The sequence below is a fragment of the Pteropus medius genome, unplaced genomic scaffold (genome assembly GCF_902729225.1).
Source record: "Pteropus medius unplaced genomic scaffold, Ma_sr-lr_union100, whole genome shotgun sequence".
Lineage (NCBI taxonomy): Eukaryota > Metazoa > Chordata > Mammalia > Chiroptera > Pteropodidae > Pteropus > Pteropus medius.
This window is the reverse complement of record NW_024354500.1, coordinates 9,387,212-9,407,265: the sequence shown is the minus strand read 5'-3', so window position 1 is coordinate 9,407,265 and position 20,054 is coordinate 9,387,212. Positions and strand designations below refer to the sequence as shown.

The 20,054-nt window shown below is 37.2% G+C and overlaps 1 protein-coding gene across 4 annotated transcripts in view; it reads left to right on the top strand.

Moving 5' to 3' along the window:
- The first annotated feature begins 8,732 nt into the window (after nucleotides 1-8,732).
- Nucleotides 8,733-20,054, top strand: part of ZNF292 (zinc finger protein 292) — a 77,786-nt gene continuing 66,464 nt past the window's right edge. For 2 of the 4 annotated variants that reach the window (XM_039853179.1, XM_039853178.1), the window contains exon 1: nucleotides 9,515-9,605. Coding sequence is in view for 2 of the 4 variants with exons in the window: in XM_039853176.1 (XP_039709110.1) it covers nucleotides 9,113-9,280 (168 nt within the window). In the remaining 2 variants the exon portion in view is untranslated. Of the gene's footprint in view, nucleotides 8,873-9,008; nucleotides 9,281-9,514; nucleotides 9,606-20,054 lie in introns of those variants that run through there. The other 2 variants (XM_039853176.1, XM_039853177.1) reach the window with 2 other exon arrangements.

Here is a 20,054-nt window from a genome sequence, read left to right as displayed (position 1 = left end):
TGAGTGTTAATTAAGGATAAGCATTTTATGTGCATATTTTCATTCAATCACAACAATTACAGTGTAGGAATTATTATTACCCACAATACAAATAAAGGATCTAGGGAATGAAAGAGAAAGTGGCTTAACCAATCCTCTACACTTAGCTCACTCCAGATTTGGGGGTTCAACTCTTCTAGATTGAGTTATCTTGAATTCAGAGCGTTCCTTTAGAAGCACAGCTCTAGCTGGAAATCTTTAATACAAAATAGAAGAGGCAGAAGGTAAAGAAATAAGAAATCTCTCTCTAGGAGAGATTTATGAAAGCCGCTGGGGTATGGCATTGAGAATGGAGAAGAGGAGTGATACAAAGACTTCTTTGGCAAGTCTGCACAGCTGATGGCACATAAAGGAAAGAGAAAGCAGAGTCAAAGCTGAACTCAAGGTTTGGAACATAATATTTAGAAGGACAGTAATGCCCTGAGCAGACATAGGAAAGCAAGAGAAAGCTTAGCCTGTGTGAGAGCAAGGGTGGGAGGGGAACTCGATGAGTTTATTTGGGATTGAGATGCCAGCAAAACACCTAGATGGAGTTATCCAACAGGCAGGTGGACATGTGAAGCTGAAGCTCACGGAAAAATTCAAATTGAAGGTATTGATTTGGGAGTCATGTTCATAAAATAAAATTTAAAGCCATAAAAATGGATGAGCTTGCCAAAGTAGAGGGTATAATGAGGAGGTTGATGGCAGAAACTTAAAAAAACATTTAGCAGCCTAAAGGAGTTTCTAGTGAGATTAAAGATCCAATATAACAGAAACACATTAATATCATTGGTGGCAAAAACAAAGAAAATAATTGATCACTCAATATTTTAAGCAACTAAGACACAAGTTCAGATCTTAAAGATCTTAGAAGATATGCCCCCCCAAATAGATCTTAATGATAAAAGTGTCACAAAGAAGTTCTTTTCCAAAATAATTGTACAGAAAATGACTTTATGAAACAGAAGTTAAAAGTGAGGAGCTTAAGCTTCAATTCATAAAGGTCTTCACTGCATATTTTCTGGGCATCCTGCACTACACACTGCAAGGCCTATGTATTAACCTGTAGACTGTCTTTATCAGAACAAAGTCTTTACTTTTATTATGCTTTGAAGGGAAAATATTTGGGGTAACTGTGCAAAAAACTTAGGAAAGTAATGATGATAAGTTACCCTTTAAAAATAGTCTTTTGCTTCCTATGCAAGTGACTCAGGTATATGAAAGATGTAAAACACCCCCAAAGACCGAGTTTGTCATAAAGCTAGTTTTCATTGTTACGGCCTTATAACCTCAAACAAACGTATACAGAGCAGCTTAATAATTTTGGGAAGAGCAACACGTACTGATCATTTGGAAATTAAAAAATAATGTTTCAACTTTAATCTTGAAAGTTCATTTGAAGTATATTTGGCAGTAAACCCAAGCAGAAAGAAAATAAATTTCTCATAGTTTCTTCTTTCAGCTTTACTCCCCTGCTGTATTGTGCCAGTCAGTGCTTGGTGAGAAATGAGTCTTACTTTCTAAATGATGCACCAAAGCAGCAGACAGTTGAGTGCTTGTAAGTGTTCTGTTGCTTTCTACATTTGAAATAAGGCAGAGCACCAAAGAAGAAAATCCTACAGTGGCATGGAAATGATGGCAAAACTCAAGCATTCGGAAGCAAAAGTAAAAAAAAGTTGCCTCCTTCTTTCATTGAATATTTCATGCCTAAAAATGTAACTCTTCTAGGAATCACACCATTTATCTTTTATTCGAAAGGGGAATAATATACCAGAAAGCTATTCTATTGGCAGAAATATTAAATAAGAAATAAAAGTTAGCTCCATCTTAATATTTCTCTATTGACTTAAGAGAATAAGTTATCCCCCTAAGGGTATATTTTAATATCTAAGTTAATAAACAATATCAAGCACAGTATATTCATGGAATTTCATATTAATGTTATACAGGTTAACAATTGCTTAAAATAGTGTCTGATTTTAATTGATTATGTCCTTCTGAAATTAATAGCAATAAATAAGTCAAAACTTGCTTGATTTGATCCCGAATTTAAGAAATGCTCATCAAAACGGAATGCTATTTTTAAACTATGAAATTGTTTTAAAAGTTTGACAAAATACAGTTCTACTAAGAATTTCTGGAAAACAGGTTCCTTTCTATGCTGTTGATGAGACTATAAGTTGGTTGAAAATTTTAGAAGGGCAATTTGGCAACACCTGACTGAGTTAAAATCGCACATTGCTTCAATCCAACAATTCCTCATTGGGGAATTTATCCCACGGATACTTACTTAAAAATCCTACATATGCACAAAGAAAGTCACTGCAGTATTTTTTATAGTGAAAAAAAAAAGAGAAATAACCTAATCACTCACCTATGAAATAATTAAATTACCCACATTTATACTGTGGAATACCAACCATAAGGCTATTAAAACTAATGCTGACATGGAAAATTTCCAAATAACTTATTAAAGGAAAAAGGCAAAGTAGAAAACAGCCCAAATGAGTGATATAAGTTGATTTGTTTAAGAAAGTGGAGTGGTTATATACATATAAATGCTTATACATACAGAAGAATAATTCTTAAGAATATATAAGCTTACTGAGTCTAGTGTATGAGAGTAGGGTGAAACTAGAAGTTAGGAATGGAAGAGGATTTTTATTTTTTATTTTATGTCTTTCTGGACTGTTTGAAATTTTGTTTGAAATTTCAAACATGAAATTTTCAAATTTGAAACATGTTCATAATTTTAAAATTAATGGTACCCAATTAGCAATTACAGGGACTATTGGAGCCATGGATATTTGGAATTCACAACTCAAATTTTAAATTAAGTCTTTTTTTCCTCTCCGCTTACCCTTACACATATGAAAAAATGCAATTTATCAAGGCAGGTAAAATTCGAAGTCTCTTCCTCCTATCCCTGCACACCTGTTTTGATAGGGCTGTTAAGAAGTAATCAGATTCTTTTCAACAAGTAGCCTGATTAGGAAAGACATGAGTAAGGGGTTGAAAAATGCACGTTTATTGAGAACACACCTACTAGCGCCCAACATTGAACTATGGGCTTGGGATCCAAATGATTCACAAAACAAAGGCTTTGGGTAATTAGGACATTTAGAACAAATTGTGAGGAGTTGGCTATAACTTCTTTTAAAAGTGGTTTGTGCCCACTAGTGGGTGGAGCAAGAAGGAGGGTGCTTAGGCATATTTTTACAAAATTGGTGCAAGGGCTGAGAGTTAGAGGGAAGGAAGGGAAGGTTTAATTAGACAATTACAGGTCTAGAATAGTATGACCTGAAGGACTCTGAAGTGATGGTTAGAAATGTAGGTTTCCAGGGCCCAACTCAAGTCTACTGAGTTAGACTTTCTAGAGATATGGCCTGAGAATCTGCATTTCAGTCAAATTGTCTAAGTGACATTTGCACACACTAAAGTTTGAGAGGCTTTGCTCTAAAATAATTCAAATCCTGAAGAATAAGTCCTACCCAGAGTCAGAGATAATCTCATTACATTAATTTTCTCCTTAGATTTCTAGGAAGGTAGTAGGGCCCATATTAAGCAGTACACTAGATGTCAGTGGGTAAACTCATGGTCAAGAAATTGAGAAAAGATTCAGCCATGTTAAGAAAACGATTGCCTTGGAGATTTAGAATCTCTCAAGAAGATAATTAAAAAAAAAAAAATCAATATTATGACAAAACGTAAGAGCAAAGACCAAATTAAATTAGATCTAAAGTACAAATTATTTGTGAAAAAAAAATTAGAGCCTACATTTTTACAATTCATTCGTTACAGTGAAACAGCCGAGCATATCTCTTGTCTCATTTTCATTGTGCTTATTATAAGTTTTGGTTATAGACAGTTTTATTAATAAAACATAGATCTCCAAAATATTTAAAAGACAGTTGTAAATAAACTGTAAATAACGTTTGGAGAGCATCTGATCTCCCTGTATTTTCTCAGCTATTTTAGATAATAATGATGATAGGTATAAATACATATCTACAACTGTCAAGCATAAACTGAATTGAATTTAGTTCAATGGGCATTTACTGACTACTTATTACCTTGCAGTGTGCCAAAGGGTATTAAATAAGGAAGGCTGGATATAAGACACAGTCTCTACCCTCAAAGGGCTTACAGGCTTGTAAGTAAGGCTCACCTATAGACTAACTCTAGTAAAAGGCAAGATGACAGATTCCAAATCAATATACAGCAAGTAGTAAATCAAAGCTACTGGAATTTTAAAGAGTGGTTATTTCTGTATGGGGAGCGGGGCTAAGGGAAAGCAGAACAAATCAGTCAAATCTACTCTGGTGACAGATGTTGTATCCAGACTTCACTCTACCCAAGCAGACAAAAGAAGGCTTCACAGAGGAGCTCTGGGTTAAAGAGGAAATCAACGGGATGAAGATGTGGAGAGAAGAATATCACACCTTATAAAGGTGTGATAGTGGGTAAGTGCTTGGTGGGACTGATCCTGGTCCAATATATGAATATAATACTAAATACTCAAATTGATATTAAGTTATCATTATTATCATTATAATGAAGAATATGTCTATAAGAGTTACAGAAATCAGCAACACTCCTAAAGAAGTCAATGTCCTAAAATGAAAAGAGAGACCTGTGGATTTCCAAGTTCATCACACTTTGAGGTCCTATTTTTAAAAATCCAGATGCCACAAAAGTGATATTCTCTGATAGATTTCCAGTGAGGTAGATGAGATACAGTGATTAAAACTTAGAAATGTAAGTAAAGAAAGGTACTTTCTGTATTTCTTTCTTTGCTTCTTCAGAGAGATGCTGTGAACTAACTCAAGGATTGTCTATAGAGACAGTGTATACCACATTTACGCTTCAAGGTTTTATTTTGCTTTATTTCTCGATTATTTTCACATCGGTTAATGTGTAAGTTTGAATAACTGAGGCTCTATTAAAAACATTTCCTTTAAAATGTTATTACTCTTTCTCATTAACACTGGCTTTTCCTCATGTAGAAAGAAAAAAATCCAAATAGGCAATATAAATATCCCTTCTCATTTAATTACCTGTTCGTTTAAATATACATGCTAGCTTCTTTCTGGGAAGAACTTAAGGACTAAATTTATCCTCTTAAATGTTGGTCCTACGTTTCTGGTGCCTTTGGAATCATTTCAATATGCGACACAGCACCTGCCTCATGTTTTCAACATTTTATTTGACTTCCTTTGCTGTTACTCTCAAGGAAAATGTCTTTCGTGGAAAAGTGGTGTTTTTAACCGATTCTAATACAATCTGTGCTTCCTCTTTGTGTCTGTGAGCACAACGGTTCCCAGACTCTGGAAGGACTTTCTGCTGGACCGAACCCCGGACTCCTGCCCTGACCTCTGAGATCCAGTAGGCGGCCTGTCTGGGGCCAGCCGCCCGGCTCTTTGGGAGAAAGCAGATAGAGTCTGCGAGACCAGGGAGCAGTGCCCGCATCCCAGCCCGGGCGGTTTCTGGAGGCCCGGCGCCCCGCCGCACCCTGGAGAGGCTCCAGCATCTCTCAGCCTGGAGGACCAGGGCGGCCGCTGCTCCTGGGCCAGGAGCCACAGCTGTTCTGCAGGCTCGATCAGCAGCTCTGGGTGGAAAAGTCGTGGCTGCAAATGTCGGAGCTGCGGCTGCTGAGGGACCAGAGACTGGAGCACCCACGCGGCTGCCCCGCAAGCCGACGCTGGGCCGCGGCGGGGTAGCCCAGTCTGGCCTCTGCCAAATGGGGACTCGCAGATAGGGTTAGCGGAGCAGAATGGAACCAGCCTTAGCCCGGCTCCAGCCCCGCGGACCTTCTTAGTCGCTAGGGCCCAGAGAGAGTCGGGGAAGGAGAAACAGCAGCTCGAGAGCGGCGCGCGCTCTCCTCCACCTCCTGGCCTCTTGCTGTCTCCCCGTTTTGCAAGGGCCGGGCCGGGCTGCGAGTTTGCTCTGGTCCAGGGGTCAGAAAGGAACTGCCGGATCTTAGTCCTGAGCGATCCGTCATCTGCAAAGGCCGCTTTCGCTGCATCCCTGGCGCGGCCCCCTAGCTCTGTTAGCAGGCACACACCAGCTCCCTTCCTGCCTCTAGGCCCTGCTATTTCAAGAATTCTAGGAGGAAAAATGTGCACCGGCGTGGTACGGCTTGGAGCAACCCGAGGAACTCGTAAAGCAAGAAGGCACGCGCGACCCGAAGGGTGGCACATTTGTTCCCTAACCTAGGGTCTCTCCAGCTTTATTGATCGCAGGGATAGTGTAGAGGTCTGTTTCTGTCTCCCAGATTTACTCTGAAATCAAGTCTCTTGAGAGTGAAAGTCCATATACTTTTATGACAGTAGTACTGTGTCCGAAATGGGCATAGAGACGCTAGCTCCGCAGACACTGAGTGCCCCAGAGACGCGGAGTTTCTGTGCCCTGGTCCTGTTTTCTCGGTGGAATGGGCCTCCGAATTCCCCCAGGAACGGCTCAGTAAGTACGTGTGTGATGATTCCCATTTAACTGACAGCTTGTTGTTGAAGAACAAATGGACTAAGGTACAATAAGTCATGTGTACTTGTTGATACACTTTTTATATGGCTAACAAATTTCTGAGATCTCCAAGACAAGGTCCACCTGTCAAGGGATAGTATTTACAATTGTTCTCATTTAAAAAGTCTGCACTTCTGTAGAGATTCGGTGGACATTGTAGTTAGCACCTTAGACTACTTTGATGTTCTGCATTGAATCTACATACATTTTCATAATGGAACACTTAGTATATTGTCTGTATTGCCATAGCAGATCACTCTTCTACAAAATTGTAAGCTTCCTCAAGGCAGGTATAGTTTTTATTCACCTTTGATTTTTCCACCAAGTAATGCCTGTGCATAAGTACTCAATAAATGATTATTAAATAATTACACCACTAACTTGTAGTTCTTACATTTCTAGACTCTAAAACAGAGGAATGGAGACATGAAGAGACAGGGTTTAAAGATGCCAAGTAAAAGTGGAGGATGTTTGCAAGATAGTAATCGTACTCAGAATCCATTTGCTAATCAAGTCTCTCTGGTTTTAAAACTATCATGGGTAGGAAGTGGGAATGACCTACTTTCAGGCTATACTTTTAAATCTGCTTAAATATATTTATCTTTGAATATATTTTCATTCCTTCTCTCTTCTTTCTTTCTATAGGTTAGGTGTGGTGAAAGCCATTATACTTGAAGTGAAAATGTGCTTTGCTAACCTTTCATCTTATCTATCCTTGGATTTACTGGTACATTTGGCTATTCTCATATTTCTCACTTTTCATATTTTCATTGGCATCCTCAGATGACATAAATTGGAGAAACGTGGTTTGGATATCTAAAATACTTCACTTGGGAAAGTGAGCTGCAAATATTAAAATCCATTAGCTGCCTTAATTGTTGCTCTTTCAGCTCCCAGTGATACTTTTGTATCCTTTTACCTTAGCATTTGAATGTACTCCCCAGCCTCTACCATGAGTAAATATTTGAAGAACCTGTCTTGTTAATATGTAATATCAGCACACATATGTTGTGCTAATATTTTAGCTGATATTGTTTTTCAGAAAGGGTTCAGTTGTGCGCATTCATCTTATACGATGGCACTTAAAAAGCATTACCACCCCTGATGCATTATGAAATATCCATTTTGGACAATATACTCTCTAGAACACTTTTTATTAACACTAAAAATCTCTTGAAGAGGATGCAGCACACAATAGGAATTCTTTTTTAAATGCTTATACTAAAAAAAAAGTACTTTGTTTGGAATATTATAGTGAAAAGACTAGGTGCCTCATCACTGTTTCTGAATCTGTAGACCATTCAGTTGTAAGACAAGCCTCTTGTCTTATTTTCTATTAACAAAAATATTTGTTTTATTCTGAACTTTAGGGTTAACAACTTGAATTTCCGTAGTACCTCTTCTGTTTTGTTCAGGTGCCAAGTATTATATGGTTCAGAATGCCATCTCTATTTACAACATCAGGAAAAAATGCTGTTGAATTTATAGTTTCTCGATAACCTTATTCTTTTAAATGCTGTTGAATTTATAATTCTCAGTAACCTTATTCTTTTATTTTAGCATCAATTTCTCCTCCGTTGTGATTTGTAATGGAGTCTTTATTGCTATTTTTTGCTTGACCTACTTTCTTTTCAAGTATATAGCGTGTTTTCAGTGATGGTAATTTCTGTAGTGTGTAGCAGAAAGAATCTTAAATGACAATGAAACATTAGTTGGGTACCACTTATTCTAGAAATACTTCCGTGGTTTAAAAATCATCTGGTTACAAGGTCCACGATTTCATAGTCTAAAATCTTTTAAGCTATGCTTTTCATGAGTTAGCTCTGTTCTCTCGATGATAACTTCGTTCTGTTCTAATTCAGTTATTCTTCTTTGTTGCCTTAACCTGCTAGAGATTGTGGGCAGAGACGTTCTTGGGGCTGAAGAGAATGGAGCGAAATCTGGTACCTCAGGCAGCAGATCTCTCCTCCTCCCGCCTGGTGAGAAGTCAGTTTTGACAGCTCATAGCCCCGCTTTGGCTCTCACGCTAGAGGTCCCTGGGTGGGTTTTACCTTGTTCCTCTTCCCCTACCTCTGGCCTGCCTACAGGACAACCGCAAATGCAGCCATTGCCCCAGCCCACCAAGAGCTCTTCCACATCCGTCCTCTCGGAGAACTGGAGTATTTGTCCGTAGAAGACTTCGGGGACTAGGAGAAGCCACGCCAAGATCCGGACGCTACAGAGGACAGCCCCTCCCCAGGCTTTTCGCCGGGTCGCAGCGCCCACGTGACCAAGAGCAGGCCTCCATCAGCCCGCCCTTTCGGTCGCGGCTGCCCACTTCCCGCTCAGGGTAAGTAAACCGCGGTTTTCCGCACCGCCCCAACCCCGCCTTCCTCCTGTCCCTTTCCCTTCACCACCACCCCCACCACCCCGGCTCCCTTGCGCCATTCTCCCCGCCTCCCCTTCCTCTCCACCGGGCCCTTTGTACGTGCTCGGCGGCGTGCGAGCGCGCCCGGCACGTGACTCCTCCGAACGTGGCATTGTGTTATCACGTGACCCAGGTGCGTACGCGACGGAGCGGGGTGTGAAGATGGCGGACGAAGAGGCCGAGCAGGAGAGGTTGAGTCGCGGTGGAGGTGGCTGCATCGCGGAGCTACAGCGCCTTGGCGAGCGGCTCCAGGAGCTGGAGCGACAGCTGCGAGAGAGCCGGGTGCCGGCCGTGGAAGCGGCCACAGAGTACTGTCAGCAGCTGTGCCAGGTGAGGGCGCCTAGGGTCCCCTCCCCCTTTTCCCCAGCTAGAAGGGGAAGAGGGCGAGCGGGCGCCTGGCGGCCGAGCGGTGGTCGTTGCTGCGTTAGCGTCGTCGGAGCCGCTGCCCGGGCAGGAGCAGCAAGTACGAGGAAGGCGCCTTTGTGTGACTGCCGTTGTGGCGGTTGTTGTCGCAGCTCCCGGCTGGGGGAAGGGAGTTGTGGTCAGGGCGGAAAATCCCCCTCCCCTTCTCTTCCCCGAACTCAGGACTGCGCGGTCCCGGTGCTGAGGAGATGTAGGTGGCGAGAACTGGAGCCCTCTCCACCGCCGAGAGAGGGTAAGGGGGGAATGGAGGCCAGGTCTCCTGCTTCCTTCTCTTATTGTGCACTGGAGATTACCGCGCCCCCCGCCTCTGCGCTTCTGTTTCCCACTCCGAAGGGCCTCCGCCCCCTCTGGTTTGATTTCTTTGCCTCCCCTTGCTTTCATCCGACCCGCCCCCGGCCCAGTCCTCGCTGTCTGCGGGCCTTTGTTGTTCGAGTTTCGCCTTAGGACTGAAGGGGCCTTTGTTGATGTTCCGAGAAGCAGTCTCCGCCGACCCCTTTTAGCTGGGCGAGACGTTCGGGCTGGGGGGCCCGGGGGTTGTCCCTTTCTGCCTTTGCTGGTTTGGTGAACCACTTCCATGGTAAAGGTTGCTCTCTTCGGTAGAGAGGAGCTGTCCCTGTGTATGTATCCTAGGCTCGAATGTCCCTGTGGGGCGGCTTTACCAGAGTCCGCTTCTCTTTTGCTTTCACCCTTTGAGTACGGTTTCCTCTGCCCTTTCTCCCCCATCTTCCTACCCCCTTATTACTTGGAGCTTTCCCTATTTGGCCTCCTGGTGAAACGGAGAGATCTGAGGTTCGTGTGGACTTGTGTTCAGGTCAGTTTGAGACCTTTCCTTTTCTTGCACAAGGACACTGCTTTCGAGTAATTGCGTTCTAACCAGGATTTAGATGTTAATAACACTGTTTGATAGAAATCAGAGATTAAGTGTGTGTGGGGGGGGGTCTACATTTGGACTTGATTACAGACTCCATTTACGCCTGAATCAAGGTGCTGCTGCTTGCTATGGTGAAGATTTTGGCTAGATTGTCTTGTGGAGGAAAAAGGCAAGATTTATATAGGTCACATTTAGAGTTAGCTTGTGAAATATATCATTATAGACAAGTTGTTTTGGAAAGATATCGAACTTAAGATGGAACAATGGTGGACCATTTTAGCACTTCCCAATAGATTACCTTTTTCACTTAAATGTTAGCCTCCAAGTTCTGAAATCTTTCTTTATAAGATCAGGGATACTTGATACCATACAAAAAATTCTCCATTGCTGTGTGCACGTTATGGTCACTACTTGGTGGTAGTTCATTGTCTTAAAAAAAAAAAAAATTGTCTAGGAGGATGCATATGCAGTGTGAAAGCTCCCCTAAGGTAACATAGGTCTGGTGAATACCTACGGCAGAATTAGAGATGTGTCATTCCTTTGAATCCTAGTTTTAAAGAATTGTTGGAATTTGCCAGTTTCACTACTCTGGCAGTACCCACTCATTCTTAATTGGTCGTTTAGGTGTAAGGACTTACTTTAGATATAAAAATATACTTCAGTAAGATCACCATAAAAGGAAGTCTCCATTTATAACTAAAGTCAGTTTTGTAATCAGTGAAAAGTATTAAAGGCTAGCTTTGCTGGAAAGACATTTTTCAGATAACAGTGTCCACTGATGGATTTAAGGCTAATTACTGTAAATACTCTTGGCCAGCAATATTTATAAGCAGGATTAATAATTCTGGGAAAATGGAATCTAATGCAAGTTGGATTTTTTTGAGGATGTGCAACATCATGAAGTTATCACTTTAAAATATTTTAAATGAAACAGCATTCTTTATCAGTATGAAAGTAATTTTCTGTATTAATTTTAAGTGGTTAGTCTTACAACACAAATTGTTTTCATTGACCAGTGCTGCTTGAAACAGTAATAAAACAAATACTGGGTTGTGGATTTAAAAAAATATAAAGAAATATTTTATGCACTAAAATACCACAATAATTTAAGTGAATTTGAAAGTAATCTCCATTATTTGAATAGGTACAGAGTACATCTGATCTTTGATCACCACTAGAACATTTTCTATAATTTTCTTCAAAGTAATCTGTTTATGTTAGTGATCTGGTCAAGTAGGAGATAATTTGAAACAATTGTTTCTTTAAAATTATATTCTAGACATTAATACTTAACCTTTTGATATGAATTGAGCAAAAACAGTGGTTAACAATTATTGAATTTATTGGAGCAATCTAAAAGCAGTGCTAGAAATAATAGGAGCTAGAAATTGTCTTGGTTTCTAACCTTGAGATTATCATTTAACGTTTCTGTCTAAGCTTTTCCTGTAAAGCTGAGATATTCCCATGCTTTAAGAGGGCAAAGATGAACAAACATTTGTCAGTTAATGGGCTTCACAGTTAATATTCTGAGTGTTGATGCTTAGTACTTGTGCAGTCCTCATTGTTGTATTTATTTTAAAAAATGAATTAGTTTATATTCTGAATTTTTACCTCAGCAAAAGATGAGTTTCTGGAGAATATAGTGAAACCTTCAAAAACAGAATTTCCTTACACTTTCAAGTTTATTTTCTTTCTTTTTGAATGAAGTAGGATAGTAACTGATTTCTAGAATTCTGAAAAAAAAATAGAAATGAAGGATTAAGTTTTTCTTACTATTAACAGTTTTGTTTTGCTCTTTATGTTGGGTTCCTTCCTGGAATCATATCGCATTTATTTACATGAACATTTGCTTAAAGCTTAATTGGGAGGAGGGGAAGGAGGTAGAAGATGGGTGTATTGGGTGTGGCTGTCAAAAATCTCAAATTTCCTTATATCTGTACAAGCTCACTTTAATCTGGGTAATGTAGATTTATTCATTTACTTACTCAGAATAAGAATATAGGATAATCAGAAATAATTTCTTGCATTTTTTTTTTCAGGACCATTAGTATATATGAAATGATTATAGTTGGAATGTCTTGGACTATTTATTTTATTAGACTGGGCCAGTATTCACTCATTCAGCATTGTTATTGAATACCTACACTGTGGGTCAGGTAACCATGACCATGGTGTCCCTGGCGTTAAGGAGCCTGCAATCTCTGGAGGACAGTAGACAAATAAGTAATGATAGTAAAAGATTTATATGTCTTATTTCTGGATTGAGTGCAGTACAATGGAAGGTTATTTATTTGGGAGTTTAAACAGAAACATTCCAACAGAAGAAGTGTTCTAAAAGGATTTTAAAATAATTATTCATTCAAAAAGTTCAGCCATTGTAATAGTTGAAGAAGGGATTTTTGGGGAGTATGTTTGTTGACAGTATTATATAGTAGGCTGGATGATTGATTAATGCACATTATGACTTACTGGTTGTTTATCCTCTAGTGACTGATAATTGTTTTAAAAGATTGAATTGCAGTTGTTTACACAAATATATGTAAAACACACACACTCTCAGTTCATAGTATAAGCAGTGTTTTTCAACTGGACATAGTACTTTTTCCCACTGCAGTTCTCTCTTCGAAAGCATTTGGAAATAATGTGGGATCAGTTGTTTGGTCATTGCAGTGGCTGGGCATGTGATACTGTCATTTAGTGTCTATAGGCCATGGATGCTAAATTTTCTGAAGTGAACAGGACATTCCTACTCCATTGAAATTTATTCCTTTCCCTAAATATCCATCGTGCCCTTTTGAGGAACACTGAATAGAATGAAAAAGAATGTATTAAGATTTTTTTTTTTAAGTCATCATGCTCTTTTCATGTTAAGAAAATATAGTTATATTAAGAAATGTGGTTAATCTGGAACAGGTACAGGTAAATGCTTTTCAACTGTATTTAAATTCACATTGAGCTTGAGAGGTCAAGAAAATGTTTCTTCCTTAGCAGAAATTACAAGCAATTACTTAAACATTTAGTAAAACGATTCACTTTTACTAGGTTAAAGAGGGTAGCAAATTCAACATACTTAATTGTCCTGATTGAAGCAGAGATTTGACCTTTTGATACAGTTGAATTCTATACTTTAAAGAAAGTACTTGATGCAAGGACTAGGTTTAGATGTTAGCAGGGGGGATATAAGATACAGGAGAATCTAGTAGGATATAAACTAATAAGGTAAGATTTAAATATCACTTCATGACAGTTAAAGAGGTATCAAAAGGTAGTATGTCATTAACTAACAAATTGCTTTATTTTTCTTTTTTTAAAATTGAAAATATAGTACATTGAAATGATTTTTAAAAATTCAAAAACAGAAAGGTTGTACAACAAAAACTTGATCTCCTTTCCACCCTATATCTCCAGTCACCTTCCACAAAGATAGTCCCAATAGTTTTTTATGCATATTTCCAGAAATACTGTTTGCTCTTTTTTAAATTTAAGATGAAGACATACCATATAATACATCTTGGTTTTTTTTAGCTGAAAAAAAAAAGATGTCATTGAGATCATTTCATAGCTGCCCATATAAATATATGGCTTTCTGTTTTAAATTGTATGATAATTCTGGTCTGTGGCTGTGTCTAATTAATCTGTTAATTATTGGTGGCTAGTTAGAGGAATAAGTTATTTTTACATATAGTAATTTTAATAAAGAGTTCAAAGTAGTAGTAAGCACTTCAGGGTAGGTATCAGAGAAGGCTTTACTGAAGAAGTAGGATTTGAGTTAGACTTTAGTACCTTTATTAACTATTGTTAGTGCCTTATTGGTGTAAGAAATAAAAATCAAAACTGTTAGGAGAGCTACTGAGTATTTAAATTACGTAATTAAAATGTTCCTTTGTATATTTTTGTTTCATCTGTTTGAAACATGTCGTGTCATGTTTTTGCTTAGTTTTGATTATAGTGGCAAGAATTTTGAAAATGCTTAAACGTTTTCCTTAAAATAACTAGACATTTTTCTTTTGATATCTTAAGAGGATATCTTAAGTTAATTTGTAGGACACTCCAAATCAGAAGGAAAGATGACTTGCTTGTTAGTGATAATTACTTTAGGTATTGAGGGAGTAATAAGTCATTTAAACTTTAAAAGTTTAGGTAATGCTCAGGGGAAATAATTTTTAAAGTGTTCATAATTAGTATGATTGCATGCTGGAGATAGTAAATTTCACTTTTCAGAATATGCTTATACCAATTTTAGCACAGGAAAATTTTTACCAAATTTTGCTTGCCTCTTGACACTTCTTGGTCCCAAATTAAAATGGAGGAAGAGAAGATGTATTCTGCAATTGCCCTTCATAATATTTTATGTGACTAACCTGTGAGGTCAAGGATTTTTGAAAATACAGGTTCTTAGCTACTCTGTGAAACTGCTGCTGTATTTTCCTTACGATTCTGTCAAAAAATCAAGAAATTACCTTACTTTTCCCATCTCCCACACATAAATCTAGTTCTTAAAATTAACCAATCAACATGTGAGTAACCTCATTTGTAAAATGGAAAGTTTGCTCTTCATTAATGTGTTCGTCATATTCCCCATGTAACTTTTAACTGTGTATTGTTTTCCAGGAGAGCCTTTTGATTTATTGTTTCTCTTTTGACATGAGAGTTACAAAGTACACCTCAGAAAAAAAAAATATTTCCTTTTAGCTCCTTAACTTTACAAAAATTTAACGGTCTCTAAGTACATATATTTAGCCAAGATTTGTTAAAATTTAATTACAAAGCTTAATTTATATTAATCAGATATTTAAATTCCTCTTATGTAGGAGCACTAAGGGAGCCATGGAGAATTATGGAGTGAATCTCAGCCTTCAAAGAGTTTACAAAATCCGGTGCATATATTAATAGTTAAGCAACACTATTAGTAAAGTATCTAATGATAAATATAAGTGGAATGTGAATTAAGAGAACTAGAGCATTTTTAAATTACTTAATTTAGCTAAGAATTTAGCAGGAAAGGAAAATATCGTTTACACTGGGTCTTGAATGAATTTGAATAACCAAAGAGAAATGGGAATGATGGGACTCAACACTCAGAAATGTAACAGCTGTTCAAACTGGCATCTTAGCGGAAAATGTCAGAGGGATTAAAATTGTATAGGAAAACCAGAGGAAGAGTTTAAGATCCAACTCAAGAAATTTTAATTACTCTTGTAAGTTAGATAATATATGGTTACATTGCCTAAAGACTCCCCCTTACAAGTTTAGGATGTTGAAATAAAATTAAGTTAGACTGTTATAACCTTTGTTTTTCTTAAAGTATCTTGTATCAGTTATTGTCATGTAACAAACTAATCCAAAACTTAGTAGCTTTAAAAGAACAGACAGTTTTTATTACTGTTCTCAAGTCTGGATCTTTTGGGTGGTTCTGCAGTCAACTGGTAGGTTGTTTGGGCTGAATGATGCCAGGCGGTCTCACTCATATGTCTTATGATTGTCACATGGGTTGGTTAAGGGGTCTCAGGTTGGTTCATCCCTGCCTCACTCTTACCTTCTAGTAAGGTAGCCTAGATTTCTTTACATGGCAGTGAGACAGCAAGTTATAGCGCACAACTGCTTTTCAAGACTCTGGTTGTGTCATGTTTACCAGTGTCCCCTTGGCTACAGCAAATGGTCAGACTCAGCCTCTTTGTGAGTGCAGAGAGATGTGATTCTTTAGGGTCCATTGCTCTTTTAGTCCTACTGCATATAGGTTCCTTTTTCGCTTTATTCCTCGTTGCAATCCTGGGTACTTGCGTAGGCCAAATTAAAATTTTTCCTCTCTATAGCCTCCACTTTCTTTCTTGTCACCCATATTTCATTACCAAAACACATCTAACTCTCCTTTTTCTCTTGGGTTGGCAAAAGGCATTCTTGCTTTCTAATTTCAGTCTCTAAATAGAAGGGCATTCCACTCCATCACTGTAACTTCGGAAATTTTGTAGAACATCCTCTTTATTTACATTGTTCTTTACCTTAATATTAAATCTGGTCTGATTTGGTGTTTTGTGTTGTGTCTACCTTGTACAGTCTAGTTCTTGTCTAATTTTTGGTCTTTTCTTCTTAAGTGATGAACTTGTTTTTAACCTTTTTTTTTCAATTTGTGAAATTACCCAACATCTTGCTTTTATCCTTTTGTCTCAATGGGATCCACTACTTGAGTTTATGAAAACTCAAGAGTCTGTAGATCTAAGTTTGTTTTTGATCTCAGCTCACAGTAAAATGTAACTTTTTTACTTTACTACTTAGTTGTCACACTAAAACAAAACTATCACCAAACATTACTTTCTTGCTGTGTGCGATTCTTTTTTTCTCCTCTCCTCTCCTCTCTCCTCCCCTCCCCCCCTCCCCTCCCTCATTGTTTAAAAAAGCTGCTCTGAATTTTATGGCCCACTAATAAGTTATTACCAAGAGTTTAAAAAACACTACTTTTAGGGGATTGCTGGGCTCAATTTAGTAGTAAGCACAGTGGCAGGCAGTCCTAAGTTATAAGGTGGCCTTCTTGACTAGTTGATTCCAAATATTCTTACATTTTATTTAAGAAGAGCATCAAAATTAAAAAAGTTTTAAATTTCCTAGAGTGAATGTTATAAATCCAGCATTATGTCCATGGAACCCAATTTGAGAAATACTGGATAAAATACAAATTTAAGTTTGAGCCCAGTGTTCTCTCCTTGCTCCATTGTTTACTTTTTTTCATTCTTTCACTGTTCAACAGGAACTTTCAGCTCTATCCAGATTGGTCTGTTCATTCCTCACAAGTAGATCTGTTCATTTTACTGCCTTTACAACTTTGCTTAGGGGAGTAGTGTTTTGTAGTGGAAGGCCAGAGGGCTTTGAGTTCACATTTGAGTTCCCCTACAATCTGGATAATATATTTAGCTCAGGTTTTCTTTGTTTTAAAAAAGTAAGGGGAGAGCTTGGAGTTAGAGGTTAGACCAGGCACTGTTAGATGCTTTACTAACAATGAATTGTTTAATGTCAAGACCTGTGAGGTCATAGGATTAAAAACTGTATAATCTGTTTATTTTTATTTCTTTAGTGGAAATAATAGCCTTTTGTCTGTCACTTTTGTTGCTTGCTTATTTAATACCTTTTTAAAATTAAATTTATTAGAATGACATTGGTTAATAAAGTTATATATTATTATAACTTTCAAGTGTACAATAATTTGTCATATATATAGTGCATGGTGTGTTCACCACACAGAGTTAAATTTCCTTCCATCACCATACATTTAATCCCCTTTACCCTTATCTACCTCCTTACTCCCCTCTTTCCCTCCGGCAACCATTAAATTGTTGTCCATGAGTTCATTTGTCTTGTTCATTTGTTGTTTTCAATTTTGTATCCTACATATGAGTGAAATCATATGGTTCTCAACTTTTTCTTTCCAACTTATTTCGCTTAGCACGATAATCTCAAGATCCTCCATGTTATCGCAAATGGCAGTATTTCATCTTTTCTTACTGCTAAGTAATATTCCATTGTATGTATGTACCATATCTTCCTTATCCATCATCATTATTATATAATAGTTGTTCAGTGTGACACTGACTTATCTGAAAATGTTATTAGGCATTTGTTTAGGAAGACTGGGGTGTGTGGTTAAATGGCTAAAATGAAGCAGTTCTTTAAAAAATTTATTTCAGGTACTGTCTGTATAATGTATTCATGTAGAACAATTGGCATCCTTATTGACATCTGACATAGAGGATATTATGTATTAACACTGTAATTCCTAGATGCAAGTTTTATATTTAGAAAGAAGTGATTAAATTGAAAAGTAGTAATTAATAATTGATTTGATCCCTATCTCAATTAGTTTATAGGGATATTGGAAAGCTAGGATATCAAATATTTAAATTAAGTACTATAGAATTTTGATTTACTGTAGTTAATTGAAGCAGATACTTATGATTTTGAGAGGAAATTATTTCCAGCAAATAGGAATGATTTTGCTGCTACTTTTAAATGAGCCATTATTGTCAAAACTAGGCATTTAGAATTTTTATTTACTCAAGATATATTGTTTGCATTTTGTATTTTTTATATAAACGTGTACTATTTTTGATCTTTCCTAATTTTTGCAAATATAAATCTCAGTCAACATAAATAACTTGAAATAATTAAATATTTAACTCAAAAATATTAACATTTTTATCAATTTATAGTCTGAAAAATAGAAAATTTTTAGTTTTAATTTTCTGAACGAAACTTTCACAAGATTTTATTATTTCAAAAGAATAAAACAAAGTTTAATAAAGTACGCATTAAAAATTGATACTAAAGTAGTTTGAATCTGGTGACTTACCATGACTTTTCCATGTTTGTATAACTTAAACCTCTATCAGGGAAAATTAAACAAAAAATTTTGCCTGCCTAAAAGGGATATTACCTATAACAAATATTGTAATTAAAATTTATATTCTCAAATAAATTGATCATGATGTTCATCATCAGCATGAAGACATTTTGTCGAAAACATTTCTGAAAGCTTGTCATAACCACTGCTTCTTAATTAAGCATTAACCCTAGTATGTAAAAAATGTGGGCAAGAAATAAGTCAGATAGTATATTCAATATTGTGACCTATTTACAAAATATTTCTGAAAAGATGGCCTGATGGTGCAAATGCTGCCTATAGAGAAATTATTTTTTAACACTAATGGACTTTTGAGGATTTACCTATTTTGAATGAAAACATTTGTGGTGTTTGATTCCCCCCGCCTCCCCGCCTTAAAAATCTCTTTCATAGATCTTGTTTTACCTGATGAAAAAACCTACACTCTAGATTCTGTCTTGCATATATACTTTCCTGATAGCCCATGAGATAATGTGAATTAAAGGCTTGGGATTCTAAGCACATTGGTGTTTCAGAAAATTGTTTATTGTGACCTATACATGCTACTTACAACTTTTCTTTCTTTATCCTTGAAATGGAGATGATACAGACCTTTGTTGTTATAAGAATTGATCAAAGGCATAGTTATTCAAAATGATTGTTGTGATGTAAAGTAACATTTTCATTTACACTTAGAGACGACTTTGGAAACACGTTTGATGTTTTTATATATGATAATGACCTAGTGTAATTTTAAAGCATTAATAATTCTGTGATTTTCAAGTCATCTATTGTCATCACATTGAAAAATAATATTAGATTACTGATTTACTAACTTGGTTGAAGTCTGCATTTTAGAGAAGGCAGGATTAGATTTTATGATAATTTATAAAGATCTTTTTGTTTTGGAGGCAGGTGGCAGATTACTTGGTATTTGTGAATGTGCCAGAAGGTTATTAACTTTACAAGTGAAACCTTTCTTTTTCCAGAATTTCAAACCAGGGATTTGAGAGGTTTAGGATGAGAGAAGCTAGTGTTACATAGTAACTAAAAGTATAGATTTTGAACTATGTTTTTAATTCCAACTGTGTTACTTCCTGTGGGGCTACAGGCTTGGTTTTGTGTCTGTCCTCGTCTATAGACTAGAGGTATTAATATTAACTGACTTAAAGATATGATTAAGGCATAATGTTTGGTGAGCACGTTGCATAGTATGATGCTGGAGGTACACAGTAGATGTTAGCTGTTAATACGTTTAAGAGGGCTAGATCTGAAGTTTTTCCCCACAAAAGAACATTAATCTTAGTGTTAATAAAATACTCTTTAGTTTCTTTTCATCTAGGTAGTAGTTTTCAAACTTAAAAAAAAAAAAAATAGGGGAACTCCCCCTGCCCAGTCTTACTTGATATCTTGATGTATACAACAGAAAACTTACCTCTACA